Source organism: Trachypithecus francoisi, unplaced genomic scaffold, assembly GCF_009764315.1.
Source record: "Trachypithecus francoisi isolate TF-2019V2 unplaced genomic scaffold, Tfra_2.0 Lachesis_group13, whole genome shotgun sequence".
Lineage (NCBI taxonomy): Eukaryota > Metazoa > Chordata > Mammalia > Primates > Cercopithecidae > Trachypithecus > Trachypithecus francoisi.
Window position 1 is genome coordinate 108,072,879 of NW_022681458.1, and position 14,410 is coordinate 108,087,288.

At 42.6% G+C, this 14,410-nt stretch overlaps 2 protein-coding genes across 2 annotated transcripts in view; one reads left to right on the top strand and one right to left on the bottom strand.

Moving 5' to 3' along the window:
- Window positions 1–13,649, bottom strand: part of UBXN4 (UBX domain protein 4) — a 42,621-nt gene extending 28,972 nt beyond the window's left edge. Inside the window, exons 1-5 of the mRNA XM_033231655.1 lie at window positions 13,233–13,649; window positions 6,082–6,184; window positions 2,482–2,510; window positions 1,780–1,898; window positions 42–216 (exon numbers count right to left, since the gene is read on the bottom strand). Of these exons, the coding sequence (XP_033087546.1) occupies window positions 42–216; window positions 1,780–1,898; window positions 2,482–2,510; window positions 6,082–6,184; window positions 13,233–13,314 (508 nt within the window). The 5' untranslated portion in view covers window positions 13,315–13,649. The remainder of the gene's footprint in view (window positions 1–41; window positions 217–1,779; window positions 1,899–2,481; window positions 2,511–6,081; window positions 6,185–13,232) is intronic.
- On the top strand, window positions 12,138–14,410 carry LOC117095072. Its single transcript, XM_033231654.1, has one exon. It carries the CDS (start codon window positions 12,587–12,589, stop codon window positions 13,034–13,036), a length of 450 nt encoding a protein of 149 aa, XP_033087545.1. The 5' UTR covers window positions 12,138–12,586; the 3' UTR covers window positions 13,037–14,410.

The window sequence follows — 14,410 nt, forward strand, 5'->3', positions numbered from 1 at the left end:
AGGAGCTTCTATTGTACTCAAAAAGGTACATTAAAAGTTACCTGTTGCAGTATCTGACTTTGTATCAGAAGTGGGTAGTATCTCACAAAGCTCTGCATTTCTGGACTCAGAGTTTTCACAAGTGTTGTTAGGTTCAAATGAGGCAGATGGAGTAGACACTGAACTTTCTGACTGACTGTCATTTGCTACTGATGCTTCACTTTTTAGCGAATGCATCTAGGGAGAAAATAAATAAATTGGATTTTAATTAATAGATAAGAATCTAAACTTGGCAGTAGAGACCAAAATACAGGTTAATTTATACTCTATAAAAAGAGAAATATGAAATGTTCATAAACAGATGAGTCCAAAATGTATAATCCTAAGCATGATATAATCACATTATGGAATTTACCTGCAAGGTGGCAAGACCATAAAAAGATTTGTTAAAGCACACCATTAATTTTCCCTCAAATTAGATTTCAAAGAAAAAAGTTACAAACCTGCCGGGCGCAGTGGCTCAAGCCTGTAATCCCAGCACTTTGGGAGGCCGAGACGGGCGGATCACGAGGTCAGGAGATCGAGACCATCCTGGCTAACACGGTGAAACCCCGTCTCTACTAAAAAATACAAAAATCTAGCCGGGCGAGGTGGTGGGCGCCTGTAAGCCCCAGCTACTCGGGAGGCTGAGGCAGGAGAATGTCGTGAACCCGGGAGGCGGAGCTTACAGTGAGCTGAGATCCGGCCTCTACACTCCAGCCCGGGCGACAGAGCGAGACTCCGTCTCAAAAAAAAAAAAAAAAAAAAAAAAAGTTACAAACCTATTAGCCATTTGTCCAAAGTAGATAGAAATGATTAATTACTGAGTATAAAGTCCTTAAAATATATTAAGCAATATACAGTTAGAGCCTTAATATGACAGCAGCTTTCTCTTTCAACAAAGTTATGGTGATGTTCATTATGTGTTGAGATTGGGGTAAAAGACGGCTGGGCATGGTGGCTCATGTCTGTAATTCCAGCACTTTGGGAGGTCAAGGTGGGCAGATCACTTGAGGTCAGGAGTTCGAGACTAGCCTGGACAAGATGGTAAAACCCCGTCTCTACTAAAAATACAAAAATTTAGCTGGGCATGGTGGCACGTGCCTGTAATCACAGCCACTGGGGAGGCTGAGGCAGAAAAATCGCTCGAACCTGGGAGGTAGAGGTTGCAGTGAGCTGAGATCAGTCCACTGCACTCCAGCCTGGGCAACAGAGTGAGACTCCATCTCAAAAAAAAAAAAAAAAAAAAAAAAAAGGTAAAGAAGTCAGTCAAGTATTAAGTACTGGCTACTGGCACCTATAACTTTATGCTATTTACAAAACAGGTGATGAAGACAGTACTTACTACCTTTTAAAATTTTTGGCACGGCAGTTTCCTAAATATACAGAGGGGCTCCAAAAATATTCCAATGTCAGGAAGGGTGCGGTGGCTCACGCCTGTAGTCTCAGCACTTTGGGAGGTCAAGGCGGGCAGATCACCTCAGGTGAGGAGTTTGAGACCAGCCTAGCCAACAAGGTGAAACCCCGTCTCTACTAACAATACAAAAATTGTATTGTGCCTGTAATCTCAGCTACTTGGGAGGCTGGGGCAGGAGAATCACTTGAACCTGGGAGGTGGAGGCTGCAGTTGAGCTGAGATCACACCACTGCACTCCAGCCTGGGTGACAGAACAAGACTTCATCTCAAAAAAAAAAAAGAAAAAAAAAAATTCTAACTCTTGACCTACCATTTACGGAAATAACAGTTCTGTTCCTTCTTACCTGTCGGACTTTGTGAATTCTTGTAACAAGTTCATCTGCAGAAATACTTCCTGCTATTACTTCCAAGGGAATTCCACTGTCTCCAATAAAGAAACTGGATGGAACACACACTACAGGATCTGTACAGTTTAATTAAGTCTAACAATTCATGTGAAACAAAAGGATAGTTTTATGAAATATTACTGGTAACAAAGGAAAACAAATCTTTGTGATTTTCACAACATAATCTAACATATTTATTAAATAATTTCAAGTACCACATCATTATACCTGTAGTATTAATACATGTGACACGTTAATTTATGAGGTATATTCAAGTGAAGAATCTACTACATTCTCCTCTATCATAACTTCCTTGCCCATCCATCTTGCTGCCAGCTGACTCTTGCAAACTACTTGTAACATTCCAACCCAACTGCTCTATATTTTTTTTCAGATATTCACATTTTTAAAACTCCCTATCCTATCTTTAGCTACAATGTATTATCTCAATGTATAGGGTGCACTACACTGTTGAGTTACTTTTATAAATCTTTGAAATTTTCTATAATATTTTTCTACAATGAGGACACTTAGTAATAAAGTTTCCATAAAAAAGAATGTATGACTTCCTAAATAAAATGAATAATTTCTAAATTTCATAAATACCAAAAGGAAGATAAATAAATGTATATATATAAGCAATTCTTTACGAAAGGATACAGATTTGTGAAAACTGTAGGCAGGCTTCACTATAAAACAAAATCAAACAGAAAATTACTAGATGAATGCAAGTATTTTCTAAATACTGAGTTGTTTTAATAAAATTTACTGTACCAACCACAAGTATTTTCCTGAAACTACCAGTGTCTTTCACAGCAATCAGGTAGAAGGAGAAAAATATAATTCTTAGGCCAGGCGTGGTGGCTCAAGCCTGTAATCCCAGCACTTTGGGAGGCCGAGACGGGCGGATCACGAGGTCAGGAGATCGAGCCCATCCTGGCTAATACGGTGAAACCCCGTCTCTACTTAAAAATACAAAAAACTAGCCGGGCGACGAGGCGGGCGCCTGTAGTCCCAGCTACTCGGGAGGCTGAGGCAGGAGAATGGCATAAACCCGGGAGGCGGAGCTTGCAGTGAGCTGAGATCCGGCCACTGCACTCCAGCCTGGGTGGCAGAGCAAGACTCCGTCTCAAAAAAAAAAAAAAGAAAAATATAATTCTTATTTCATTAAGACTTTTTCTGGTTTGTTTTTATAATTTTCAGATGAAATAATTATTTGTGGCTGGGCATGGTGGCTCATGCTTATAATCCCAGCACTTTGGGAGGCCGAGGCAGGCAGATCACTTGAGATCAAGAGTTTGAGACCAGCCTGGCCAACGTGGTGAAACACCATCTCTACTAAAAATACAAAAATTAGCTGGGCGCAGTGGCAAGTACCTATAATCCCAACTACTTGGGAGGCTGAGGTGGGAGAATCGCTTGAACCCAGGAGGCGGAAGTTTCAGTGAGCCAAGATCGCATCATTGCACTCCAGCCTGGGCAACAAGAGCAAAAGTCTGTCTCAAAGCTCACAGCTGTAATCCAAGCACTCTGGGAAGCCAAGGTGGGTGGATCACAAGGTCAGGAGTTGAGACCAACCTGGCCAACATGGTGAAATCCAGTCTCTACTAAAACTGCAAAAGTTAGCCGGGCATGGTGGCGCACACCTGTAATCCCAGCTACTGAGGAGGCTGAGGCAGGAGAATCTCTTGAACCTACCTGGTAGCCGGAGGTTGCAGTGAGCTGAGATCACGCCACTGCACTCTGGCCGGGACAACAGAGTGAGACTTCGTCTCAAAAAAGAAAGAACTATTTCCTCGTACAACCCACAAGCTAGTGGCTGCATCTGGTGGCTAAAAAATTAATTTGGTATCTGCCATGCTGCTTCCTCAGTGGCAAGTATACCTGAATACAATATCTTAACCTGGAACATGAAGATATAAGGCCTAAGACTTACTTAGGTGTGTGATAATGTAATAGTCTATAATAACAAAGGATTAAAAACAAACTATCTACCTATAAAAACTGAATAATTATGCAATCATAAAAAAAGGCAGGCCAGCACTGTGGCTCCCGTCTGTAATCCCATCACTTTAGGAGGTCAAGGCAGGTGGATCACGAGGTGAGGAAATTGTGACCAGCCTGGCAAACATGGCAAAACTCTGTCTCTACTAAAAATACAAAAATTGGCCTGGCATGGTGGCTCGCACCTGTAATCCCAGCACTTTGGGAGGCCAAGGCAAGTGGATCACGAGGTCAGGAGTTCGAGACCAGTCTGGTCAACATAGTGAAACTCCCTCTCGACTGAAAATACAAAAAATTAGCTGGGTTTGGTGGTGTGCACCTGTAATCCCAGCTACTTGGGAGGCTAAGGCAGGAGAATTGTGTGAACCTGGGAGGCAGAGGTTGCAGTGAGCCGAGATCGTGCCGTTGCACTCCAGCCCAGGGGACAATGTGAGACTCCGTCTCAAAAAAAAAAAAAAGAAAGAAAGAAAGAAAAAGGTAAGGAAAAGTATGTCAAAATGCTATTAATACTATTTTTGTAAAACACAGAAGGAAAACAAACACTAACACGATGCAGTCAACAAAATCCAGACAGGAGGAAACCACAGAACAAATGTATAGAAAAAATGATCTGGTGTCTTTAAAATACAAATTCCAAAGAGCAGGGGAGTTGGAGGAGAGGCCTACATACTGAGAGAAATCAATGCATCCCAATGTGTGGTCCTTGAATAATTTTGAACTAAAAAACTGCAATAAAGTAATAAAACTATGACTTTGAAGTGACATCTGATATTAAAGAATTATTAGTTTGTGAATTATTAATATTATAGTTATGTTTAAAAAATTCACAATAATTGTATTTTGGAGACATACTAAAATATTTATAGATGAAGTGATACAGTGACTGTGATTTGCTTCAAAATTATTTGGATTGAGTGGAAATGGGTGGGGGTATAGATGAAACAAGACTGACCATGAATTAATTACCAAAGCTAGTAGACAAGTACATGGGGTACATTACACTGTTACATTACTTTCATATATGTTTGAAACTTCCTATACAATATTGTATATATTTGAAACTTCCTATAATAAAAATGTTTTTAAAAGATGGGGAGGAGGAATGGAGAAACAAAACAGACTTGTGGACATCAGGTACTGTGAGGAACATAGAAATGTCCTTATTTCTATTGATTAAATGACTCCATTCCCAAAAATAGGATTCAAAACAGTGAGTGATCAACCTCTCAGAGATATTCAATGTATGATTTACCATTACTTCCAAGTTTTTAGAAGCTGGAGATCACTGTTCTTTCTGCATTCCTGGTACATGTTAGATGGCTGCTTGGTAGACTAGGAAAGCTTGAAGTTTTTTCAGCAGGATTCATGATGCATTTAGCAAATGGCAGTTAGAATTTAAGTTCCTAATATGCCTTAGATATCCAAAAACATAACATTCATTTTTTTTTTTTTTTTGAGACAGTCTTGCTCTCTCGCCCAGGCTATAGTGCAGTGATGCAGTCACTGCTCACTGCAGCCTCAATTTCAACCTCCTGGGCTCAAGTGATCCTCTTACCTCAGCCTCCCAAGTAGTTGGGATTACAGGCATGTGCCACCACACCTGGCTAATTTTTGTATTTTTTTTTTTTTTAGTAGAGACAGGGTTTCATTGTGTTGCCCAGACTGGTTTCAAACTCCTGACCTCAAGTGATCCGCCTGTCTTGGCCTCCCAAAGTTCTGGGATTACCGGCGTGAGCCACTGTGCCTGGCCTACATTCTTTTTTTTTTTAAGACAGAGTTTGACTCTGTCACCCAGGCTGGAATGCAGTGGCATGATCACAGCTCACTGTAGTCCCAATCTTCAGGGACCAAGTGATCCTCCTGTCAGCCTCCCAAGTAGCTAGGACCATAGGCACACACCACACTCCTAATTGTATTATTATTTTTTGTAGAGACAGGGTCTCACTATGTTGCCCAGGCTAGTCTCTTAACTCCTGGGCTCAAGCGATCCTCCCCTCAGTCTCCCAAGTAGCTGGGACCACAGGCACATACCACACTCCTAATTGTATTACTGTTTTTTGTAGAGACAGGGTCTCACTATGTTGCCCAGGCTAGTCTCTAACTCCTGGGCTCAAGCAATCCTCCCACCTCAGTCTCCCAAAGTGCTAGACGTGCCCAGCCCAACATCAACATTCTTACAGTCCAAGAGTATCACTATAAATCAAAGATAATACTCACAAATTTTAAAACTAATAAAATATTAAAACATAAACAAACCTTTTGGTATCGATTTTAATAGCAACAAAACTGTTTGAAGATGCTTCTGTAACTTTATCATCTTCCCAACTTGCAGCCATCCGTGTAGACTGTTCATCATCACCTGTAGAACATTTAAAAAATTCTTATACCAGGCCGGGATCTGCTGATTGCAATTTTCCCTGGAAAACGAAAACTTCAAATAAAATATAATCCCACCTATACTACTTTCTGCCAAATTTGAAAACTGAATTTTCCACTAAATGAAAAGTGTGACTGCATACATAGTTCACATCATGAAGAGCAATGAAAACAAACTACATTGGACTATTTAAATGACACAAAGTATTTCATAAAAGAAGTTATCTGGCCGGGCGCGGTGGCTCAAGCCTGTAATCCCAGCACTTTGGGAGGCCGAGACGGGCGGATCGCGAGGTCAGGAGATCGAGACCATCCTGGCTAACACAGTGAAACCCCGTCTCTACTAAAAATACAAAAACTAGCCGGGCGAGATGGCGGGCGCCTGTAGTCCCAGCTACTCGGGAGGCTGAGGCAGGAGAATGGCGTAAACCCGGGAGGTGGAGCTTGCAGTGAGCTGAGATCCGGCCACTGCACTCCAGTCCGGGCAACAGAGCGAGACTCCGCATCAAAAATAAAATAAAATAAAATAAAAATAAAAGAAGTTATCTAAATTATGATGTGAAAAGTACCACAACAATAAGTAGTCATAGGCAGAAATGTGCAGTGCCTGTTTGGGCTTTTGTACATGAGATTTTAGAAAATTAAAAGTTGCGGGCTGGGTGCGGTGGTTCGCGTCTATAATCTCAGCACTTTGGGAGGCCAAGGCAGGTAGATCACCTGAGGTCAGGAGTTTGAGACCAGACTGGCCAACATGGTGAAACCCCATCTCTACTTAGCCGGGTGTGGTGGCACATGTCTGTAATACCAGCTACATGGGAGGCTGAGGCAGGAGAATCACTTGAACTCGGAAGGTGGAGGCTGCAGTGAGTTGAGATTGCGCCACTGCACTCCAGCCTGGGTGAGAGAGTGAGACTGTCTATACAGAGAGGGAAAAAAAGTTTGTTATCTGTCCTTTATGTGGCACCTTTCTGTTGAGTTCAACATCTCCACTCTACAGCATTTATACTCCAAAATTCTTCCACTGTAGACAGAGGCAGGTACAATTCTGTTTGCAATTTTGGACTTTCCTTTTATTGTAGGTATGCTAATTATAAAAGGTAGGCTAAACTATAACTAATCTATGGTGATGGAATTCAGTATAGTGGCTACCTTGATAGAGGGGAAAGGTACCACCAACTGAGAAAGAGCATGAAGGAGCCTTCTGGAATGCTGAAAATGTTCTGTATCTTTTTTTTTTTTTTGAGATGGAGTTTTACTCTTGTTGCCCAGGCTGCAGTGCAATGGCGCGATCTTGGCTCACTGCAATCTCTGCCTCCCGGGTTCAAGAGATTCTCCTGCCTCAGCCTCCTGAGTAGCTGGAATTACAGGCGCCTGCCACCACGACCGGCTAATCTTTTGTATTTCTAGTAGAAACGCGGTTTCACTATGTTGGCCAGGCCAATTTAATGCACCTTAGCCTTCTTCACTGCCGTTATTCGTTTATGGTAACTCCATCCTTTCAGTTCTCAGGCCAAAAACTTTAGTTTTCCTTGATTGCAATTGACCTATCTCCAAAATACATCAATAATGTAACTATTTCTTACCACCTCCACTACTGCTACCCTGATCCAAGCTATCACATCTCACCTAGAAGCCTAGTAAAAGCCTCCAAATTGGTCTTCCTGCTAAGTCTATTCTTAACACAGCAACCTTCTCTTAAAAAAAAGACCGTATCAACTCTCTGCTTAGATCACACAATGGCTCCCCATTTTCCTCAGAGTAAAAGCCAAAGTCCTTACAGGGGGCTACAAGACCCACACATCAGGCCTCCAACTACTTCTGTGACATCATCCCTTTTTCCTTTCTTGCTATTTTTTCCTTCTATTCCTCAAATACGAAAGAGACTCCAGCTATAAGGTCTTTGTACTAGTGGTTTCCTCTGCCTGGAATGTTCTTCTCCCAGATAACTACATGGTTAACTTCCAACTCCCTTAAAACTTTGCTCAAATATCAGCTCAATAAAGCTGATACTTAATCCCTCACTTTAATATTACAACTTCCCTAATCACTCACTTTAAAATTACACTCAAGACATTCCCAAAGCTCTCTTATCTCCTGTTCTGTTTTTCTGTATTACTTATCACCTTCCAATATATTATGCATTTTTAATTATGTTTACTAGTATCTGTCTCCCCTAACTAGAATGAAGGTTCCATGAAGGCAAGGATTGGTTCCATTTTATTTACTGACAAGACTAAAATCCCTACAAAACAATACAGTAGGTACTCAGTAAGTACTCTGTGGAGTCGCTAAATGCCTAATAGAGTTAAGTATGATGGCATGCCTATAATAATTGCCTCTAATGCTGTTTATTTGAATATATTTTGCGAGATGAGATTCAGGAATACCAGAAATAGGAGTTTGAGAAATTTGGCCACATAAAAGTAAACGGGGCCAGGCGCGGTGGCTCATGCCTACAATCTCAGCACTTTGGGAGGCCGAGGTGGGTAGATCACAAGGTTAAGAGATCTAGACCAGCCGGGCACGGTGGCTCACGCCTGTAATCCCAGCACTTTGGGAGGCCAAGGCGAGTGGATCACGAGGTCAGGAGACTGAGACTATCCTGGCTAACACGGTGAAACCCTGTCTCTACTAAAAATACAAAAAACTAGGTGGGCGTGGTGGCGGGCACCTGTAGTACCAGTTACTCGGGAGACTGAGACAGGAGAATCGCTTGAACCAGGGAGGTGGAGAATGTAGTGAGCCGAGATTGCACCGCTGCGCTCCAGCCTGGTGGCAGAGCGACACTCCATCTAAAAAAAAAAAGTAAACAGGACTAGAATGCATCCACAGATCAAATGCTCCATCAGCAGACTCCCAGATGCTGAAGATGCAAAATAACAAGAAGTTACTATTTGCAAGTGAGATCACTCTGAATGCATCTTCAGAAACCATCGGATGAGGAGAGATGTAAGATTCCAAATAAATGACTCACCTACCAAAGAAAAATAACTGTATGGGAACACTCTTACTACAAACACTTCTCATAGAAGGCTGTGAAGAGTGAGAAATTCTTTCCATTCATTCTTTTATATGTTCACTATTTTATTGCACATTTATTTTGTTCTAGGCATTGAACTGTATACTAAATATAAACCAAATGACACACTGTCTGCCCTCAACAGAGCTTAAAATATAATGCTATACAAAATTTTTAAACAAAGACACTATACATAATTACGGTAATAAATGCTATGAAAAAGAAAACTATGAGAGAAAGTAACAAGAGAACTCTTTACAATGGTCAGAGAAGCCCTCTCTGAGGTGACAGTTAAGCTAAAATCTAAAGGATGAAAGAGTTCAGCCATGCCAAGAGCCAAAAGAGTTCACCATGCAGAAGGAACACGTGTGTAGGGAAAGGCCTATGTGATTGGCAACGTTGTGAACAACCAAGCTCAAGACGAGACTGAAGAGTTAAGATTCAAAGATGACTGTCTCACATTTATGGTTTATCCAACAAGATGTATGGTAGTGCCACTCAGATGCAGAACACTGGGAGAGAAACACAGGTTTAGGCAGTACATACATGTTTAGGCTTGAGAATCCTGGGAGGATCTAAACAGGGATATCATGTAAGTAGCTGAAAGTATAAATCTTGCTTCTTGTGAGGCTGGTGTGTCACTCCTTCGCCTATACCGTCCCAAAAGTCTCAACCCCACTGGCAGTGTCTGTCCTAGACTCAGCCTAGTGGTGGCCACCGCTGCTTGATCAGCAGTGGTGGAAAGCCGAATGGAATTACTCAATGCTCAACGACAACTTTCCTAATACTACTGAGTGGGATGATTGACAGCTAACTCTGGTATCTTTCTTTTCCTATTTTTAATCAAATTATCAACAATGAAGTTAGGTGGGCCTAAGATTTTAGGAGAAAACATCGTATCCTTTGTATCAGCAGTATCTTAAGTGAAGGCACTTAAAGAGATCAACAGGAACTCAGAAGCAAAGAGTTGCAGACCCTCATACAGTCTTTCTGACGTAAAAAAAATCTCAACTTCGCCGGGGGCAGTGGCTCACGCCTGTAATCCCAGCATTCTGGGAGGCCGAGGCGGGTGGATCACGAGGTCAGGAGTTCAAGACCGGCCTGGCCAAGATGGTGAAACCAAGTCTCTACTAAAAATATACAAATTAGCTGGGCGTGGTGGTGGGTGCTTGTAATCCCAGCTACTCGGGAGGCCGAGGCAGAGAATTGCTGGAACCCAGGAGGCAGAGGTTGCAGTGAGCTCGGATCGCGTCACTGCACTCCAGCCTGGGCGACAGAGCGAGACTCTATCTCAACACAAAAACAAGAACAAAAACAAAAACAAAATCTCAACTGCTCAAAACCTAAAGGCTTCTGTGGTCTACATTCACCAAAAAAGGCAGTCAATGGCGTCTGTCATTAACAAAGTTTAGCCTACCTACCTAGCAACACTAGCCAGTGAACAGATACCTTTATTTCAGTCTTCTTGTCAGATTATTCCACCTTCCCAGGTATTAAATGAAAATCGTTCTGTTTCACTTACTTTACACAGTCACAATACTTTGAAAATCATATTAATCTGTTGGCTGAAGTAGTAGTAATCTCTCCAGTCTCCAAACATCAACTCTACAATATTCTTTAATTCATCCATGAAAATGTCACTAACTAAAGACAATTTGCCTGAAACATTTCCCACTTGAATAGTTCTATGAACCGAAGTATACTCTTGAGATCACTTCTTCCAGCTATAAAGATATCTTTCAATTTTTCCATTAAGTTGGTATATTATTACTGAGGTCTCAGACCTAAGAAAATCACGAGTTCTGGCTTCAAAGTCATGAAGAAAGCTCTAAGCAATCTGTAAGTGTGTTGGTTTCATGAGTCCAGTATCTACATATTCCTAGAGTGACACTAATCCTACTTAGTCTTGGGGACTAAGTAGGCTAAAACTTTTAAAAAAGCTAGCTGTATTTTGAAACAGGTCAAGGGACAGACTTGTGAGACTGCTAACAGTCTTCCTGCAAACATTCAAGATTACATGTATTTAGAATATAATGTAATCATCATTACAATGATGAACTACAATATAATGTAATCATCATTACAATAATAAATACCATGTAATCATCACTAAAAAGTTAATTGAAGAAAGTATATATACACACAAAGCCCCGAAAGGCAAGACCTATAACTTTATTTAACTATTCCAATAATTTGTACTAGAGCTTCCAAATATTACTATTTGTTAATAAAAAATCTCTCATTTCTTTTTTTAAATTAACTAAGTCACCTCAAGAGTGCCTTCTAGGAATGTTTGGACATTTGTTCAAAAACACGACTACCATAATCCTAGATTTCTGATTTCTATGCCAATTTAAATCACCAATTTAAAAATGTTCAGCTTTTTCCTTAAGAAACAAAAAAGCGGACAGTTTTTTTGAAGCTACTAAAAAATATGACTGTTAAGACAACATGTAAATCCTTTTTGTGACCCTAGTGCAAGTCACTTTATGACTGCTGACCTAAGAGCCTAATCTATAAAATGGGGATAATTAAACCTGCTCTATTTACTGCAAGGATCAACTGAGATATTAGGAGACAAACAATTTAAAACCTATTACTGTAGGTTTTAAACCTACTGTAGTCAAAATCCTACTACTGTACACAATAAGCATAGTGTCATTTACTTTTCCATTTTCAATCCATTTTTTCTTACAGAATTACAGAATTTATATAAAGTATAATATAAACCCCAGACAGCATAACAGAATCTAAACTACTCAAGCTCTTCTAATAAACAGCATTGAGCTAAAAATTTAGCGTAATAAAACAATTATAAATTCCAAATTTAATGCTGAATGACATTCACGTTTCAGTAATTCGTTCTTCACTGCAGTGCATAAAGTTATAGAGCTATTAAAAGACGTGAATTATGAATAAATCATTTTTAAATAAAAATAGTTGAAGAAATACAACTCAAATTAACAATAGCCACAAACATTAATTTGATCCATGTAATGAGAATGAGCAGAACCGTAGAGGCAGGGAGTTTACTGTAAATCTACAAGATTTCGATAATAAAACAGGAGAATATGGAGAAAAACAGCCCAGATCAACATAGAGTAAATGAGTTAATATAGGATCTCAAAGTCGTGTAGCTTTCAGCCTAGGAAGACAATAAACGGAAGAAACCAAGGACTGAACGTCTATTTCTTTGAAACTAATGGATTTTTTTTTTAAACTTGCAACATTATTTCACACTAGATCCCTTACCAAGACTGTCACTAAAAAAAATTAAACCTCTATTCGGCTCAAAAGTTTACGTTTCAGGAACATACTAACACCAGTAACCGTGAACATCAGGTGGTTTCTCTTTGTTGCTTATCGATGACACAGCTTTCTTCCCGACCGTCCACAACTAATTACAACCCAACTGCTTGCCTAATGGCCTGTTCCTACCTCCACCTAAACAGCAGTAAAGAAACGAGGGTACAAGCAGCCCAAAGAGGGTCCTTGCAGACAGAGAGGGGCGTCAGGCAGAGGGTCGCGAGGGCCTGGCTGCGTAGGGGAGAGGTTCGGGGCGACGAGTGGGGCTGGACGGCTGGGGCCTGCTGGCCGTGTCCCTCGCCCGGAGCCGAGAGATTTCGGCAGGGCTCGGAGCGCTTTGAAGACCAGGGCCAGACAGTGCCTCTGGCCCGGGTGCCGGGAGAGGCAGCAGTGGGGCAAGGCCCGCTGTATCTCAAACGGACCGGGGACAGCCACGGGCCGGCAGCTCGGGCCTCTCAGGAACGGAGGAAAGGCTGGGGGCGCCCGGGGCCTGAAGGAACAGGGCGCTGAGGGTCTGCATGGCCCCTGTGGGGGATCTGGCGGCGGAGTCGCAGCCCTCCCTGGGGCGCGGGGTAGTAGTGGCAGTTGTGCGAGCCGACAGGCGCCCGCGTCTCAGGGAGGGCGGGCCGGCGGCTGAGGTATACAAGAGGATGAAGGTAGGCCGGAGGGGTGTCCCGGCCGCCTCTCGAGCCCCTGCCTCCTTCACCTGCCACGAACACCACGAAGACCGCGCCGCTCCTTTTGGCCGTCGCGATGGCGGCCGGAATGGCGCCCTGGAACCACAGCATCTCTCCCTTCGGGCCCAGCCGCTCGCTCGGTGTGTAGTCTCCGCAGTCCCGGAACCGGCTCCGCCCTCCGTCTTCGTCCGGCTCTGCGGCCCCCGCAACCTCGGCTGGTGCGGCCCCCACCTCCGGCTCAGCACAAGCGCGCAGGCCCGTCAGCGGCACCGGGGGACGCGCGCTAGCGCACGCGAGAACACCTCACGTCACATGACGCAACCCGTCGCTGTTCGTGCCCCAGGGCCTTCTCTCGTTGGCGAGTAGGTGGTGCGTGCGCGTGCCCGCTAGGCCTGCGGCCGCGCAGTCCAGAAAGTGGAGGAAGGCGGTGGGAAGGATGACTAACCGCTACGACACGTCGGCGGTGCCTGCAGTGAGGCATGATGGGAATTGTAGTCCACTTAGGCTTATTCGCCTCCATATTGTGGAGCATGTAACTGTGGGTTCTGAGGCACGGCTAAAGGGGGCAGTAGTGAGGGCCACTACACATTCCGTAAAGGGGAGAGAGAGAAAGAGAAGTGTCACTCCGACTGGCATATGCTATTCTCGGCCTCGTTGAGACTCCCACTGTGGAAGAAATCGTCCTCGCATGGAACTAAATGGGCTTTGTAGGGATTAACTCCGAGGCTTTGATTTCTTCTGAACGTAGCCCAATCTTGTAGAAACACGGGATAAACATCACAAGTCACCTTCTGTAATAACCTGTAGTCCATGTGCCTAAGCGGAGGAATTGGTAGCACGCAGGCCTTCAGCAATTTCCTAGACACTGGATAGAGATCATTCCAAAACTTCAAAACCCGTTAGGCTATTGCCACAGCTACTTTTTAAAGTAACACAAAAGCAGAAAATAGATTATTTTCCAGCTACTTTCCATGGTAATACAAAAGAGACTAGATAGTGATTTATTTTCCAATTGTCTGGGAGCATGTCCTAGTAATCAAGATGTGGCGCTTTGTGGTTGGCTGCCATTAAATGAAAACTGATCCATATTTAATTCTTTCATGAAAAAACATGGTCCGTAATAACTATTAGCTAAAGGCTTGCATGGTTTATTTACAGTTGCATATACTATTATGTTAAATTCTACATCAATTAAATTTATCTTCCA